The 17,565-nt window shown below is 43.0% G+C and overlaps 2 protein-coding genes across 3 annotated transcripts in view; one reads left to right on the forward strand and one right to left on the reverse strand.

The window, feature by feature from the left end:
• The window catches only part of LOC133363683 (uncharacterized), a 26,259-nt gene extending 15,232 nt beyond the window's left edge, over positions 1-11,027 (reverse strand). The window contains exons 1-4 of the mRNA XM_061582950.1: positions 10,899-11,027; positions 10,756-10,856; positions 3,707-4,289; positions 32-170 (exon numbers count right to left, since the gene is read on the reverse strand). Of these exons, the coding sequence (XP_061438934.1) occupies positions 32-170; positions 3,707-4,289; positions 10,756-10,856; positions 10,899-11,027 (952 nt within the window). The remainder of the gene's footprint in view (positions 1-31; positions 171-3,706; positions 4,290-10,755; positions 10,857-10,898) is intronic.
• The window catches only part of ABRAXAS1 (abraxas 1, BRCA1 A complex subunit), an 18,945-nt gene continuing 12,188 nt past the window's right edge, over positions 10,809-17,565 (forward strand). The window contains exons 1-3 of one of the 2 annotated variants that reach the window (XM_061583135.1): positions 11,027-11,112; positions 13,079-13,221; positions 15,568-15,658. In XM_061583135.1, the coding sequence (XP_061439119.1) occupies positions 15,628-15,658 (31 nt within the window). In that variant the 5' untranslated portion in view covers positions 11,027-11,112; positions 13,079-13,221; positions 15,568-15,627. Of the gene's footprint in view, positions 11,113-13,078; positions 13,222-15,567; positions 15,659-17,565 lie in introns of both variants that reach the window. The other variant, XM_061583134.1, reaches the window with a different exon arrangement.

A 17,565-nucleotide genomic window follows, 5' to 3' on the forward strand; every position in this document is an offset into this window, starting at 1 on the left:
ACAGGACACTTGCTCACACCGGCAGCCTCACCTGGCCTGGCTTCACTTTCCGGAGTGGTTTTTTTGCTCCTCCACTTGAACCAGGGGCACTTCCATGCTGGTTTGGAAGCCCCCCTGAAGGAGTGACCTTTGCGATCCTGCACACAAGCAGGCCCCACAGGCTTTTGAACCTAGAAGAGATGGGGGAGAGGTTAGGACGAGGCCCTAACATAGCCAGAAACATTGTAGGGAGGGGGTTCTGGGGAGAACGAGAAATCCTTGCAGTGCAGCAAAACAGAATTAGGGGTAACCTTCTGTTTCAAGCTCTTTAGTTGCAGGCATCGCTTCTACCATTTCAGGTGCATCGGGATAGCTGGGGAGGGGGAGGACATTGTTATTAAAGCCTCCACTCTCCACTGATCCCTATAAAGTCCAGATTACTATCCCCGCACTACAAGGAGGCAGCCATCTTTGGTACAGCAGGGCAAGTTTCCTGAACAGATCAAGGTATAACAGAAGAATGTTGGAAAGCAGAGGGGTGTGGTGGAGTCTTGGATGAAGCCAGAGCGACTGGCCGGCAGGTGGAAAGTGTCTGTTGTGAGACTGACTGATGGAGAGATGAAAAATGGAGGAGACAGAGAGAGAGAGTGAGAGGGAATCAGATGGGAGGGAGAATGGAAACTCAGGGAAAGAGTCTGGAGGGGAATCAGGTAGGTTTGGTTAGGGTGTATAAAAACTGATTTTAGTATTCCATATGAAAGAAGCACATGTTCTGGGTACTATCCTGTTTAAATAAATATACATCAATGTTTTAGCTGTCTGTGTCTCCGTCTGGGTGTATTATGAGGGTAGTGCATCTCCCTCCACTATCTTGTGCAGATAAGACTTCAGAGGAGAGTCCTCCTGGTCTCTGCAGCTCAGGAGGTGGTGGAGGCAGGCCGCGTGTGAACCATTAAGGGAAGTCTGGACTCAGCAGAGCAGCTGGGCAACTGGCCTAGCAACCTCCAGGGGCAAAGGCTGTGTAGGGGACCCCAGGTTCTCCCCCAAGGATAGACATAAAAGCAGAAAAATCCTACTCACATTGCTCTTGAAGAGAAACAGACTCTCAGAAAATCTCCTAACCCTAATCCTAATCTATCCTAACCCTGGCCCTAACTCTGAACCTGACCCTAAACTCCCAACCCCACCCCATCCCCACCCCTAAATAAGGAGTAATAAAACAAACAAAAATATAAATCAACAAAATATAAATAGAAAATAAAAATATAATCAACAAAATAAACAAAAAATAAATAAAAATAAAAAATGAACAAAAATAAAAACAAAATTGAAATAGATACAAAAAATAAATAAAAAACAAACACCTCTTCTCTTTCCTCTCTATCTCCGCCAATGCCCACCTCCTCTCTCTTCCTCTCCTCTATTTAACTCCTCCACTAAAACCCACACTGGACACCTCTGGTTGGGGGCTTTTAAACCAGCAGCAAGAGATGCCACAAGGAAGAGTGGGTCAGTGTTACCTTGACAACCCACCTACCCTGACGTTTCTTCAGAACTTTGAGGCACCTGTTTTCTGTCTGGGGCTTGCTTCATCATGTCTCTTCATTTTCATCTCTCTCTTTCCCTAAGAATATATCAGGTTATTCTCCATTAGGCAACATTTCTAAACGGAGACCCTCCCAGCCTTCCTTTATATCCAGTAGAATACCTTCCAAGCTGAGTGGCAGAGCAGCTGTTTTGCATGCAAAAGGCCCTGGGTTCAATCCCTGGCATCTCCAGGTAGGGCTGGGGAAGAAAGACCCTGTCTGAAATTCTGGAGAGCCACTGCCAGTCAGTGTAGACAGTTCTGACTCGGTATAAGGCAAACAACCTTCTCCACAAGACATGAGGTTTCATTCCTTTCCATAACTTACAATATGGAAAAGTCTGTCAGACCCTTACTCAAAGTCCGGTCTCATAATGGATCTCTCACACTGGCCCCAGCACAGGTCTCTCACGATCCCACTACTAGGCGCCACCACCTGACACTCTGTAACGCAATATTGCCCAGAGACTGTGCCTTAGTCTCCTCCTCAGATTGCTACGTAGGGTCTGGGTGCACTTACAGGCCACAACCCCCCTGCATCTTTCTGCCTTCAAAGATTACAGCCCTGGATTGCTTTGGATACCTGCTGCTATTACACTATCCCTTCACCGCTGCCACCGTTGATGCTGTTCCCAGCTTTGGTATTTGCTTTGCCCACCCTTCTGGTCTGTAATATCCCAACCAAGGATCAGGCGTGATGTTAAACCAAAACTATTTATTTAATAACACAAGGAATAAACCAGATTACTTATGCATGTGGTTACATATAATAGTTTTCTCTTTATATATCTTAGTCCTAAAACCTGCCTCACTAACCACCTAAACACAAATCCACCCCTCAAAAACCCAGAACCAACAACAACCAACCCCTCCAACTGTCACTCTCTCATTTATACCTTCAACCAGCCAGACGCTCAGCCAATCACAACTCAGCATTCCTCAACATTCCAACCCATGTACTGTACTCCCCCTTCACTCACTCTACTTACCACATTTACCCTACAAAACCAACCCTTACATAATTACTGTACAGCATTTACAGGGGTATCAAAAAGTCCTTGGATATAATTGCCCAAGTAAAATGGATCTGAAAACTTCCTACCTCTGCAAGAAAGCCTTTTGGCCTGCAAATTTACCTGCCCCGAGATGAACAGCTTTATCCTCAAAATGCCTTGCAAACAATTCACAGTGGTCTGAGCTCAGGTTTTGTTGGACTCCAGCCAACATGGCCAATTGTCAGAGATGTTGAGAGTTTGAGTTCAACAATATCTGGAGGCACGGGCATCCTGCAAAGTTTTCTGGGGTGTGTGCAGGTGAGCAAAGTAAATACTCCAAGTAAATAAACAAACATACATAACTGGCATCAGAGAACAGGTCTAGCAAACATATTTTGTCTCGTATTTCAGGTCCTACAAATGCTAGAAACTTTTTTTTTAATGAAAGCTGGGAATCTGGGGATTATGGTTCATCACAGTGAAGGCAACTGCCCCTCCCTGTGGACACCCATGGCTTGAGGGCAACAAGTTGGGAACAGTCATACTACACTGCTCGCAGCAATTCTCCAGGGTTTCAGGCAGGAGTTCTATGTGAACACACCGGAGATTGAAACAGACTTTCTGCATACAGAGCATGTGCTGTGAAGCTCTGGCCATTTCCCTTTTTTTGTTTGTTTTAAACGAAAAATGCGAAGAGGAAAAATGTGTAGAAGTTGTTTTGAGGGAGATGATCAAGGCTTGGCAATTTTCTGGAGCTGAATATGGTATTTCTATTACTGAGGCATTTAATTCGGAGGAAATTAGAAATGCTAGACCCCCACTAGCTCGGCCTTTCTGAGCTAAGCGTTTAGCTGGGTTTAACCAAGATTTAAATCCCTTGAGATAGAGAAAATGGTCTTCCGTTAACCACGTTTCTTGAAGACATACGATGTCGAATGAAAGAAGAAAAGATAATAACTCCAGGTCATTTGCTTTGTTGTTCCAACCGGCTATATTCCAGGATAATAAGTTAAAAAAAGAGGATGAAGATTGGACGGGAGGATCAACCGTGGGAGACTGGGACACCTTGTCGGCGCAACATAGGATTTCAAGGATTTGGTTCGTCTAAAGAGAAAATTAAATCTAAATCCGGTCTTATGACACTTACGTTTGTAATAGGCAATTTGTCCCCCCGTTTGGAGCGCCGGGGAACCTGTGTAGGTTGGGATACTTCAATCCCATTGGGAGCCAGGTATCGCATCTCTGTCCAAGAAACAAGGGGTGAGGTGGAAACCTTGGTATGCGGTAAGGAGGAGCCCTTGGTGGATGTTACTGAGGGTCTGGAGGGGATGGGAGGAGGCAGCTGATGCTGTTGTTGTAAGTCGGCCTTCAGACGATCTATTCTATTGATTATTTTTATTTGCTCCTCTCGAGGAAGGTCGGGAAAAACTTCGATAAGTTGGAGGTCTTCCGAGTCGCGTGATTCGTTGCATATGTCCTTAGGGGAACCTTGCTGGTCGCAAGTGGACAATTGAAGTGAGCCAATCGAATCGGAAAGGGGGTTAATGGGTTTACTTAAGGAGTTACTTATACGAGAAGAATTAACCACCAACGGGAAAGGAGGAGCTACATTTTTAAAATAGTGAACGATAAATAGTCCAATGTCCTCCAGAAGTGGTTTCAAAGAACAAAACCGCCGTGAGGTCGCCTTGTTTATAAAAGTTATTATTACACCAGTAGTGGAGTAGTTGCTATGGAGAAAAAAGAGGTTGCTTACATCAGAGGCAGTAAAATGAATTGATGCAGTAGTATTTCAACTTAGCTCTAACCCATATCAAATGATACACCAGGGAATATTAGATGGTACACTCGACCCAATACTGGCATTTCAGGACATTCTCTCTTTGCTAAAACCTTTCCTGACTCGCAAACCGCCAGTAACAAATAGACCACACTCACGTATAACATGGTACGATCAGGAATGTAGGATGGCAAAAAGAAAACTCAAACAACACCTACGGCTAGTACTCAAAAATCTAAGCGACCAAGCCTATGTAAATCTTTTTAAAACTACTAAGGTTAAGTATAAAAAATTGCTGAGACAAAAAAAATTAGATTTCGCTACTCTTCGATGGCAGAGATTAGCTGAAGTGGTCTCGACAAAACAAGAGCGCCTTTTTTGGCAGCTAGCTAATTTAGGAATGGGAACATCTAGCCAAACTATAATACAGCATATTACATCTTCTGATTGGTATATTCACTTTGAGAGACTATACTCTTCTCTCTCACCCCCTCAAACTACATCTCCGGATTTAACCACCTTGTCTTTACCACAGTGGCCTCCTGTAACCATTGAAGAAATTATAACCTTAATAAACTCGTTAAAAAATGGGAAATCTCCAGGCAATGATTTTCTGCCTCCGGAAATTCTTAAACATCTACCTGAATGGTGGGCCCCTATTTTAGCTGTTATGTTCACTAGAATCAATGATTTTGGAACAATTCCGGAGGGTTGGAGACGGAGTATTATAGTCCCAATATATATAAAAAAATGACCCGGCGGATCCCTCTAACTATCGCCCTATCAGTCTATTGAATGTGGTAACCAAATTGTATAGCAAATATCTTCTACAAAAGCTAGAACAGTGGGCTGATTTAAATCATCTAATACCCCCAGAACAGATTGGGTTTAGGAGAGGGTCTTCTCCAATAGACCATTGCCAAACTCTCAACTTTTTGGCAAACCAGACCATAACAGGCCCCACCAGACATCTCTATGCGGCATTTGTAGATCTAGCCGCAGCTTTTGATTCTGTGGATAGGCACAGGCTGTGGACAAAACTATACAACATGAAAATAGACTGCCGACTTCTGTATTTAATCAAAGCCTTATATACAGATACTGTGGCTCAAGTGAGAGTAAACCGACAGGGGAATTTGACACCCCCAATTGCGGTTGAGAGGGGTGTCAAGCAGGGGTGCCCTCTTGCCCCTTTATTGTTTAATCCTTTTTTAACTAACATTATTGCGGATTTATTGGATCCCCAATATTTTCCGCCCTCCATCGGTCACAGGAAGATCTCTGCATTATTTTATGCAGACGATACGGTTCTCCTCTCTCTAATACCTATCGGTCTGAGAAAACAGATGAGAAGACTACATGCTCTATGCAAACTTGAGAGGCTTAATATAAACTACCAGAAGACAAAAGTTCTAGTCTTCGGGAAAAGACCGGTGAGCCATAAATGGTCGATGGGAAATCATCAATTAGAGCAGTGCCGCTCTTTTAAATATTTGGGGGTGATTTTTTCGGACACCCTTTGCTGGAAACCTCACTGGCTATCGACCAAGCAACTAGCAACAAGAACTGTAGGTGCAATTTTAAAATTCTTCCGCACCAGCGGTGGATATCTGATTCTCCCGGCCCTTAAAATCTTCGAGGCCAAAGTAGTTTCCCAGATCCTGTACAGTGCACCGATATGGGGATGGGACGATAAAGCAGTTCTGGCCCTTGAGACAATTCGAACTAATTTCTTGAGGCGCCTTTTGTCGCAGCCCCAAGGAACACCCGCAGCAATGCTCCGCGCGGAGACAGGTTTACCAGCATTAGGTGCTCGTATACACTTAATGCTGTTAAAATTTATAAGATCTTCCATGATACAGAAAGACAGGGAATTACTAAATTTATGCTTAAATCACCCAAATTCACAAACTATTTGGGGAGTTAAAACTGAAGCCATACTACACAGATAGCATATAACGATACAAGAATTTAATTCAATAGATTCACATAAAAGCCTAAGAGCAAAGATGTTCCAACACTCCGAATATTTAGATCATTTGTCCCTTTTAAATTGCCGAACTGCTCCCTGGTATTGGCGATTTAAGCAAGACCACATCTGTTCCTCCTATCTTCTTCAGACACTACCTGTACCCCTTAGACACGCATTTACGGCAATTCGTTTTTTTACTCTCCCCAACTCAGAAAGAGAGGGAAGAATATTTAACATCCCTAAGGATCAAAGAAAATGTATTTGCGGTTTTAATGGAGCAGAGGACCTTCCACACTTAATTTTAAACTGTCCAATATATCAGATTCCTAGAGCAAAATTGCTACGGAAGTGGTTAGATATCGGCGGGATGAGTATGGAAGCAGACAAAATATGCTTCCTACTCTCCGATTCAAACCCCGAGATCACTCATAATGTTTCTCTCTTTGCATTAGCGGTTCAAAAATTAAGAGTCAAATTTGCCTCAGAATTACAAACAAGTTAGCTGCCTTTATTGAATTCTTATTGGATTGTTATCATGTGAGTGTTTACTAGATTTTGGTACAATTTAACGCTTTTAAATTCTACATAATTTTAACATTGTTTTAACTACTAATATATACTATATGTTTGGTATTGTATCTTGTGTTGGCCTATGGCCCTACAATAAACTTGAAAATTTCCCATTTTCTCACTTTTTCCAGTGGACTCATTTTTAACTTAGGTCACATTCACACCATACGTTTACAGCACATTGCTTCTCCTAAGGGATCCTGGGTACTGTAGTTTGTTGAAGGTGCTGGGAACTGTAGCTCTGTGAAAGGTAAACTATAGTTTCCAGGATTATTTGGGGGGGAAGCAGTGACAGTTAGCATGGTATAAATGTGTTTTCAAGGAATGGCGTGGATGTGACCTGAATATCTTAAGAAGATATATGAGCTTAGCCATGAAGTTTTATAAACTGGCCCAAGTATTTGTTGTTGCTGCTGCTCCAGCAGCATTTGTTTTACTTATTTGTTTCTTATTTGCTTTTCACTGTAATAAACTTACAATAGAAAAAGAAGTAAAATGAGGGGAAACCACAGCTTGATGGGTGGCTTGTCCAGATATGCAAACAACAAAGTCTTTGAAGCACCTGTTCCCCTTCTCCAGCAAAAGGCAGGAAGGGGAAGAGAGAGAAGGAGCAGCTCATTTTGAAAATTTCAGAGTCAAGAGATGATTTCTAACAGGCATTTCAACAAAAGGAGTTTGGGGGCAGATGAATTCAAATACTACGAAACACTCTAACCACTAACTCTCAGTACACTGTTACGCTGTGCCCTCCCAGTATGCAAAGTATTGCACCTTGTGGATATGAATTCCACAGTTTCTGTACTTGTATTTGTAGCCCACCCTGGCTTAATAAACGCTTAGGACAGGTTACAACAGGGAAAAGGTTTAGGATAGGTTACAGCAGGGATGGGAAACCTGTAGCCCACCAGATGTTGCTAGACTACAACTCCCATCACTCCTGACCATTGGTTATGTCAGCTGGGGTTGATGGGAGATGTAATTCAACAACATCTGGAGGGCCACAGGTTCCCCAATCCTGAGTTACAGCATAAAAATGATTTTGTTTCCCTGATGTAGTCAAAGCCACCCTTTCTCGTCTCTGCCAAAAAGAAATTCCTCTCCTCTTGCTCCTCTCCTTTGATTTGATTAGAGTTTGATCCAGCAACATCTGGAGGGCCACAGGTTCCCCATCTTTGATATATACACTTACTTGGGACCAAGCCTCATTGAACCCAGTGGGATGTATTTAGGAGTAGGACTACATTACTATATCATTGCAGTCATCAAATTATCTAAAGTTGTAATGCGGAAGTAATGGGATATGGGTTGACATTTGTTTGTATCAGGAGTGACTACGCTAATACATTGCTCTCTCACAGTTGAGAGTCTATTCCAGATTGATCATGAAGATATTAATATGAGCTTTCCTTTGTTCAGTGAGCAAGAGTTTTGCTTTGTGAATCAATGCAGTATTTTGTAAGCTGCTGTCATTTTTAGCATGTATGTAATATTTTAAATGTATTTGCCATACGTAACAGTCCTTTTCACACATTCACTGAACATGTGGAGATGGGGGTAGTAGAATCACATCCGTAGTCTGGGGGGGGGGGGTGTTCTGCACTAGCAGAGGTCCCTGATTCAACTTGGCAGGCAAAGAGCTGCCACCAGTTCTCCTGTCGCCTGTAAGCCCCAAAATGGGGCATTGTGGGGCAGGGTGCCAGAGGCTTTGGAGAGAAGAGGGTGGTTTGGAAGAAGCACATCCAATGCACATTTAAATCACATTACTCCCCCCCCCCGAATCATGGGAACTGTAGTTTGTTAAGCCTGCTCGGAATTTGTAGCTCTGTGATGGGGAAACCACAGTTCCCAGGATTCTTTGGCAGAAGTCCTGTGATTTAAATGTGTGTTGCATGTGCTTTAAATGCATGGTGTGGTTTTATGAGACTAGAGGTACAGTCCTATATATAATTATCTGGAAGAAAGGCCTATTGAACTTAGTGGGGCTTACTGAGTAGATGTGTATAGGATTGAGCTGTAGGAGAGTTACAAGTAGCACCAAAAACAAAGGTAACCTCCAGACTCTCAGTATTTTGCAGAGGTGATTCAGTCACATACAGGAAACATAGGTTTGCACAACTAAAGTGGATTAAAGCACACTGGCACAACAAATGCTTTGAAAAGAGAAAAGAAAGAAAACTGACTTACTGAACTTAAGAAAGTGACAGGGAAAAAGTGTGGGATAAACAAATGGTTGCTGGGAAGACATATACCATTCATGCAAGCAAATCAGGATGAATGCTCATATTGTATGTCCTCCTTGCAAACAAATCAGAATGAATATTCAGTTAAGAGTGGACATCATATAACCACCATATAAACTTGTGTAAGCAAATCCGGATGAATGCTCAACAGACAGGTCGGCTGGAAGAGAGCAAAGAAGTCTTGCGGCACCTTACAGATGTGCAGTGAAATCCCGTACATGTGCAGTGAAATCCTGTACAGATCTACTCAGAAGTAAGCCAGAATTCAACAGGGCTTCCCAGCTTCCCCGGAAGAGAGCTAACACCATCAATTTGCTTTTAATATGTTTTCTTTAATAATGTTTCTAACCCTTTTTTAAAAAGATGTTTTTAAAGCTTTTTAAAAATGTTTTTAATGTTGTTTTGTTTTAATGTATTTTAAGGTCTTTTTATGATGTTTTAAAGATCCTCCGTGGCGCAGAGTGGTAAGCGGCGGTAACGCAGCGGAAGCTCTGCTCATGGCCGGAGTTCAATTCCAACAGAAGGAGGAAGTCGAATCTCTGGTAAAAGGGGTCGAGGTCCACTCAGCCTTCCATCCATCCGTGGTCGGTAAAATGAGTACCCGGCATATGCTGGGGGGTAAAAAAAGGCCGGGGACGGAACTGGCAATCCCACCCCATATATATGGTCTGCCTAGTAAACATTGCAAGACGTCACCCTAAGAGTCGGAAACGACTCACACTACAAGTACCTTTACCTTTACCTTATGATGTTTTAAAGTGTTTTTAGCATTTCTGTTTGCCGCCCTGGGCTCCTGCTGGAAGGGCAGGATAGAAATCAAATAATAAATAAATCAAGGCACATAAGTGTGAATGATCATCGGTTGGTGTACTGTACACATGCACATGGACATAGAAAATGGTAACCCAGCAGCGGCTAACTTATGGCCCTCCAGATGTTGTTGAACTACAACTCCCATCAGCCCCCAGCCAACATGGTCAATAGTCAGGGAGTTGTTTGTCTTTGTGGTATATTCACATTTTAATCTGTTAGTAGTGATTTTGATTTATTATGTTAGTTTAGGTTATATTGATGTTTAAGATATTTTTTAAAAAATGCATTGTATTGTCTTAAATGTGTCATTTGGTTTTTATGGTATTTAATGTTAATGTTAAGATGTTAATGTTTAAGACTTTTTCAAATGTTTTGTATTGTTTCAAATGTGTAATTTTGTTGGCTTTTTTACAACACTGTAAACTGCTTAGAGGCTTCTTTTGAAGTATGAAGAGGTATACAAATTAAATCAATCATAATAATAATAGTCCAGCAACATTTTGGAAACCAAAGATTAGCCATCTCGATGTTAAGCACCTTCCATGCTAGATACCGCCCGTGACACTTCTGTGCAAAACTATGTGCCACACACCACACACGCAGACAAGTTAAGGACTGCGAGCATCCACGGCAGCAATTGCCAGGAATTATCCTCTGGGAGTTGCATATCCAAACAAATGAAATCCACAGGACTGAAAGCTTGCTGGCGGGGTCTACCTTTCCATCCCATTTTGTTGCTTGCCGGCTTTAGAGATAACAATAATACGCGGGGGGGTTTGGGGGGGGGCGATAGTCCCATATTAATAATGACGATATCTTACCCTTCAAGGGTCGTCGCATCTCCCTCTCCCGCGCTTCCTCCCTCCCTCCCTGCGCGCGTGAAAGGCCGCCGGCGAGTGGCCTGCCGTGCTCCCTCTGGGCGCTAGATGTCTCCGCATGCCTCGCTTGGTCTCTGGGGCCGGGCGCGGCCATTGTTCTCGTGGCCCCGGCCTCGCTTCCTTTCCCGGCTGGGAAGAGCCCTGCGGCCCGCTCTCCTTGTCTCCCGCCGGCCGAGCAGCTGAAGAGGCGGTTTGTTTGGCGCCACTCCGGGCATGGAGGGGGAGAGCACCACGGCCCTTCTGCCGGGTTTCGTTTTTGGCGCCCTCGCTTTCCATCACCTCAGCACCGACTCGGACACTGTACGTAAGATTACCCATTTTATCAGTATTATGGCGAATGGGGTGTGTGTCCCAATGACGTGAGGAGCAGCTTTGCTTCAACCTTGCGTCGCGCTTTTCTGTCCGGAGCGGTTTGGGTGCCCAGGCCAAGCCTCCGCCTCGAGCCAATCACGTCAGTGAAACAAGCGAGCCCTTGGAGCATGTACAAAGTGCCTCTTTCTCTCTCTCTCTCTCCCTCTCTCTCTCTCTCTCGCACAAACACACACAGACACATACGGCAGCCAGCCTTCGAGCGTCTAGCATCGCAGCGTCAAGAACGTGTTTTGACACCGAGGGAGCGCTTTCGCCCCCGCACATACTGTTTATTTGTTAAATAGAGCTTAGGTTCGGTATGTGCGAGCTGTCCTGGGAGCCACTTTCTACTCTAGTTTCAGTTTCATTTCATTTACTCGGTATATGCGTATACCTGAGTACACCTATAGATATCCAATTGTATACAGTGACAAAGGTGCGACACACACACACACACACACACACCCCTCTCCACCGCTTATTTAGGAATAGTTACATTAAGATGAGTGTGATTCTAGAGCCAAGTGTTTTGTGTGTCCAGCAAGCTTATGTGTGAGGGGAGTGGCTGTGCATGGTGGCCTACATATTGTGTGTGTGTGTGTGTAAGAGAGAGAATGTACCCCTCTCTATGGCTTCATGTTAAAATGTTCATGTTAAATTTAGCTTCCTCTCTCTGGGAAGATTTTGCTGTTTCCATAAAATACTGTTATGTGTCCCCACTGTGTCTCTGTGTGCTTGATGTATATTTCAAATTTCCCTCCATTGAGATGTTACTGACTGTAGCCCCTGCTTGTGAAGCTATGCAGCTCTGACTGAAGAGAGACAGGCTCCAGTCTTGTTTTATTTCCTTGCTGACTTGATTTCTCTTCCCCCAACCAGCTGGATCCCAAAGTAATTTTTAAATAATAAAATTAACACAGTTAAACTGCCCAACCCATTCAATTAAAACATGTTATTTAAAAAATCTACATATTTCCTCCTTCATTTAGAAAAGGAAATTCCTTTCCAGTGCCTTGAAAACCTCTCCCAAGCACCATCCCTATTTGGACTCTCACACACTCTTAATGGTAAATCTCCTCAGATTTAAAACACACACATCCTGTTGGCCATCTACTCTCCTATAATGTTCCTCAACCATATTACATACACAAACGCTCTTATCTTCTCGTCCCAGTCACCCAAAAATCATTTGGAGGCTCATATTATAGCTCTCTGCAAGTCCCCATTTTTACACCTTTTGGGAAAAGACCTCCCCTTCTGCCACCCAGCTACTCACACTCATTCATATTCTCTCTCTTACACACACACACACACTCTTTCCCTATATATTGACATAGACGTCTCCCCATGTAGAACTCCACCCTCACCCAAAATATCATGTGCAACCCAAACAATCTTATCCCCATCCCTTCCCAGCTGGGTCCATCCTACTTCCCAGCTGGGTCCATCCTACTTCCAGGCTATCTTCATCTCCTAAAAAAATTGGTCTCTGCTCTGCCAGAGTATGGTGAATGAACTTAATCACAGGCATGATGGAGGAGAAAGGCCTAGTGTGGTGTCCCCACCTCCGATGGCCTCAACATCTACCTTGCGACATGGTTACACTGTTTTAAAGGCAGTTCAAATGTTTGTTTTTAAAAGCGCCATCATGCAATATTCCTACATAAGGCATCATGGCATTTTCTCAAGGCATCAATCTGACTGTAATCTGACTATCTAAAACTGATGGGGATCCCTGTGGCCCTCCAGTTGTTTTTGGGACTTTAACTCCCACCAGCCCCAGCTAACACGATCAATAATCAGGGATGATGAGATATTGGTCCAGTTATATCTGGAGGGCTGTAAGTTCCCCATTCCTGATCTAAGACCTAAATGGGCTACTTTTATATTCACTTTCTCTTCTGTCCCCTATTAGAATCATTTGTATGCTGGACAGATATCATCAGGCTCAAAAGTGCTTGTCAGCCCTGTGAAAATGCTCAAGTTATTTTAAAAAAATAAAAAATAAAACAACTGAAATTGAGTTCTGGAAGAGCTGTGATTATCCAGATTTAAAAGGTAGTGGATGAAGTAAACACTTGTATTTTGCATTGTATTGTGGGGAACATGTTAGATTTTCCTGACTGCCATAGTGCTATGGGTATCTGGGCAAGTATATAGTGCTGTCTGTGGGGAAAAAATTTCCCCTGTGTTTTGACCCACCCTGGACAGAGATGTTTATGTCCAAAGTGCAATACCACACACCTGCAGCAGCGCTTTTATTGACATTATATAGAAGTGTGGTGAATGTCAAAGTATCATTCTCATTTATGAACTCTTGTGGGGTAGGGCTGGACTAAGGACTTGGTCTATTGAAGACAGGTGCTGAAAATTCGTAAATATCGCTTCTCTTTACTGCAAGCCAAGCAGTCAGGTTTGGCACTAGAAAGGAAGATATAAAGAGATCTGAAGAAGAATGGCAACGTTTTAAGGAATCCTAGGCAAAAAATGATATTTTTTTTCCATTGCATAATTTAAAAACAAGGGTAAGGGGTTATAATTATATATTTTTTTAATTCTTTTTCTTTTTTAAAAAATTTATTATTTATTTAAAGCATCTAAATCAAAAAGGTGGTGTACAGATCAACAAAAAATAACATAGTCCCTGCGTTCAGGCTTGCAAGACAGACACAAGTAGGACAAGGGATGGGGAGGAGAAAAAAAGCAAGCTGAGGCACCTGTTCTTACAGGTACAGTTCTTATAATGAGATGGAAACATTCAGGTAGCTTGATGGAATGACTGCTGTTAGGTGACCTGTTTGTTTGTTCTGCATGGTCTCTAGCATTCTGAGATTGTATTTTTGCTGATATTGTCACGGTTGTTTTATAATTATTTAATTTGTTGTCATTACTGGTGGTGATTTGTTTTACTTGATGTGTTTTTATATTCTCTTGTGAAATAATGTGAAATATATATTTGTTTATAGTTGTATTTTGAATTGGTAGAGGATAGTAATGTGACTTTGCTGTATATTTTATCATTTCTATGGAGAACCCTATGAATAGGGTTTTCATGATAAGCGGTATTCAGAGGGGGTTTACCATTGCCTTCCTCTGAGACTGAGAGGTAGTGACTGGCCCAAGGTCATCCAGTGAGCTTCATGGCTGTGTGGGGATTTGAACCCTGGTTTCCCAGGTCGTAGTCCAACACCTTAACCACTACACCACACTGGCTCTCTGTTTAAATTATAAATAGGTCTTAAAGACGTTCGAAAGCATTGGTGGTACTTTAGGGTTTTTATATTTGTGATGGATTTTAATGTTTTTATATTGGACATAATTGTTTCACGACTTGTCTGTTAGCCCTAACAGAGTCTAAAACGAGTAACAGTATGTCAGTATTTCAATACTGGTGATGTGATTTTTAAAAAATGTACTGCCTTCAAGTCGATTCTGACTTATGGCGACCCTATGAATAGGGTTTTCATGAGGCTGAGAGGCAGTGACTGGCCCAAGGTCACCCAGTGACTATAGCTATGTGGGGATTCGAACCCTGGTCTCTCAGGTCATAGTCCATCTGTGATCAATAAAATAATAATAATAATAATAATAATAAAATAAAAATGTTTTTTTAAAGTCTTTCGAATGCCTTGTCCTAAGGCTGCCCTTCTCATGATCATGAAAAGTGTTGTGTCTTCTACATTAAAGTGCAAGTGGGAGAGATTGTCATGTATGTGAGTAGGGTGAGATGGTGATCTCAAGCAGACTAGATGGGTTCCTTTATATACATTTTTTAGGTGGCCAGTTGAAAAAGAGGGCAGGGGCCCTGCACCGTTAATAGTTATGTAGAAGAGGGAATTTCAGCAGTGTAACTTGCATGACAAGCTATATCTCCTGAAATCCCCCCTTCTACACAACTGTTAAAGGTTCAAGAGTTTTTCTCCTGGCCACCCTACTTTAGGTAAATATACAGAGGCTGAAATGGGAGTAAAACTTCATTTTGAAAACGTAAATTGCACATTTCTGCAAAATAGCACTCAACATTGTTGTTTTAATCTGTGTTCTGTTAATTTTAAATTGTCTGCCTTCTAATCATTTTCCAGAATGTAGGTTTATATATAGCCAGTATAGTGTAGTGTAGTGGTTAAAGTATTAGACTGGGACCTGGGAGACCAGGATTCAAATCCCCACTCAGTCATGAACCTCACTAGGTAACCTTGGGCCAGTCACTATCTCTCAGCCTAACCTACCTCACGGGTTGCTGTGAGGATAAAATTGGGAAAACCATGTTTTTATCCACCTTGAGCTCCTTGGAGGAAGGTGGGATATAATGTAATAATAATAATGTGTTTGAACTGAGACGGCTGTCCTGAGATTTCCCACCAACTGAACTGTGTTTGATGTGTTTCTGTTTTGCTTACAAAGGAAGGCTTCCTCCTTGGGGATGTGAAGGGTGAAGCCAAGAACAGCATTACAGACTCTCAGATGGATGATGTTGAAGTTGTGTACACAATTGGTAAGTCATTTACGAATTGATTCATTTCTCGCAGGTGCCAAATAAACATTATGTAGCATGTGTAAAATGTTATCATTAGTGTTTGATTGCACCAGTCTATTTGCACATAGGGGTGGGGCTGCATTGCTTTTGGGTTGCTGTGGGATTCCATGGGACCCAGCAAGAGGATCTATTTTAAACTGATCTGTTTCTCCCAGAGAATGGTGTCAGCACCAAGTTTGTTCTGTGACTGTGTAACTCTTGGGTTTTTCCCTCAACTTGTCATAATGGTTCCTTACATTCCTATCTCTTCAGAGCAGCAGAAAGGAAAGATAGCAAGTATGACTGTGGGCCTAGCCTGGTATAGCACAGTGGGGAGGAGAGCCTGGCTGGGAGTCCAGAGTCTGTGAGTTCAAATCCCCACTCGTGTCTCCTGGGTGTCAAGGGCCAGCTAAAGATCACCCCCCACAGTAAGTGGCTCAGGCGTTACGTGCACTGCCACCTGTGCAGCCTTGGGCAAGCTGCATAGTCCCAAGGTGTCCAGTTGCCCCCCAGCCGGCAGTTGCGGACAAGAAAGGGGCTGGCTTGTGCAGCTGTGGCAAGCTGAGCAGGCCCTAGCCAGCTGGGGAAGACTAGCCTCAGAGGGAGGCAATGGTAAACCCCCTCTGAATACCACTTACCATGAGAACCGTATGCATAGGGTAGCCATAAGTCGGGATCAACTTGAAGGCAGTCCCAGTTTAGGGCCTGCCTGTTTTGTTGTGCATTTCTGTTCGCAAGAGAAAAATGGTCTACATCTTCAATTTTGCCATAACTCTCAGAGTAGTAGATTGTGTGTGAGTGTATATGTGCAAGAAAATATCTCTGAAGTTTAATTTTCTGAAGTTCTAAGTAGGCCTAGGACCTAATGTGTGTTTCCTTTTTTAAAAGCTAATTATATGGGCTTTTGCTTTTTTAAGTATTAAAATGGAAAATGGATGAGTATTTTAGGGATTTTATATCATACATTGTTTTTAATTTTCTTACTTTTAACTGATTTTATCTGTTTGTGTTTTATCTTGTGAAAGCACTTTGAGACGTTGTTGTATAAAGCGACTAACAAATGTAATAAATAATAATATTTGTGTCATGTAAGGTTGTGATTGAACACTAAATTCATCTTGCAAAAATCAAAATAATACTCATACAAGACAGATGCTTCTCACATGATTATAGTTAAGGGCAATGTGGTAAATAAGCTGTTAATTCTCGGAGACTTCAACGTACATGCTGAGGCCACTCTCGTAGGAGCCCCTCGGGATTTCCTGGAAACCATGGCTTCCTGGGAACTGCACCTTAGTAATATTGGGCCCACCCATGTAGCCGGTCATGCTCTCGACCTTATATTTGTCCTGGGAGGGGAGGGAAGTGTTCTGAAGTTGGGGGTGGCTTCTTCCACCCCTGTGTCATGGTCAGACCACTATCTGGTAAATATAGACTTCTCGATACCACACACCCTCCGTAGGGGAAAAGGACCTATTAGAATGGTCCGCCCCAGACACCTAATGGATCCAGAAGGATTCCTGACTGCGCTTGGGGAATTGGAACCTGCTGAAGGCCGCACGGTCGATACCCTGGTGATGGAGTGGAATGAGGGGATCACCAGGGCTCTGGACCGCGTGGCGCCGAAACGTCCTCTCCCCCTGAACAGAACTCAGTTAGCACCTTGGTATACTCCACGGTTGCAAAATCTGAGACAGGAGGTGAGACGACTAGAACGCTGGTGGCGGAAATCCCGTTCCGAAGATGTCCGGACACAGGTTAGAGCAGCAGTAACTGCCTACCAAGTGGCAGTAAAGGCAGAAAAGAAGAGGTTCTTTGCTGCCTCTATTGCGTCCGCAGAGTGCTGTCCCAGGAGGTTGTTCCAAGTGGTCCGAAGCCTGGTCGGT

This window comes from Rhineura floridana, chromosome 9, assembly GCF_030035675.1.
Source record: "Rhineura floridana isolate rRhiFlo1 chromosome 9, rRhiFlo1.hap2, whole genome shotgun sequence".
NCBI classification, from domain to species: domain Eukaryota; kingdom Metazoa; phylum Chordata; class Lepidosauria; order Squamata; family Rhineuridae; genus Rhineura; species Rhineura floridana.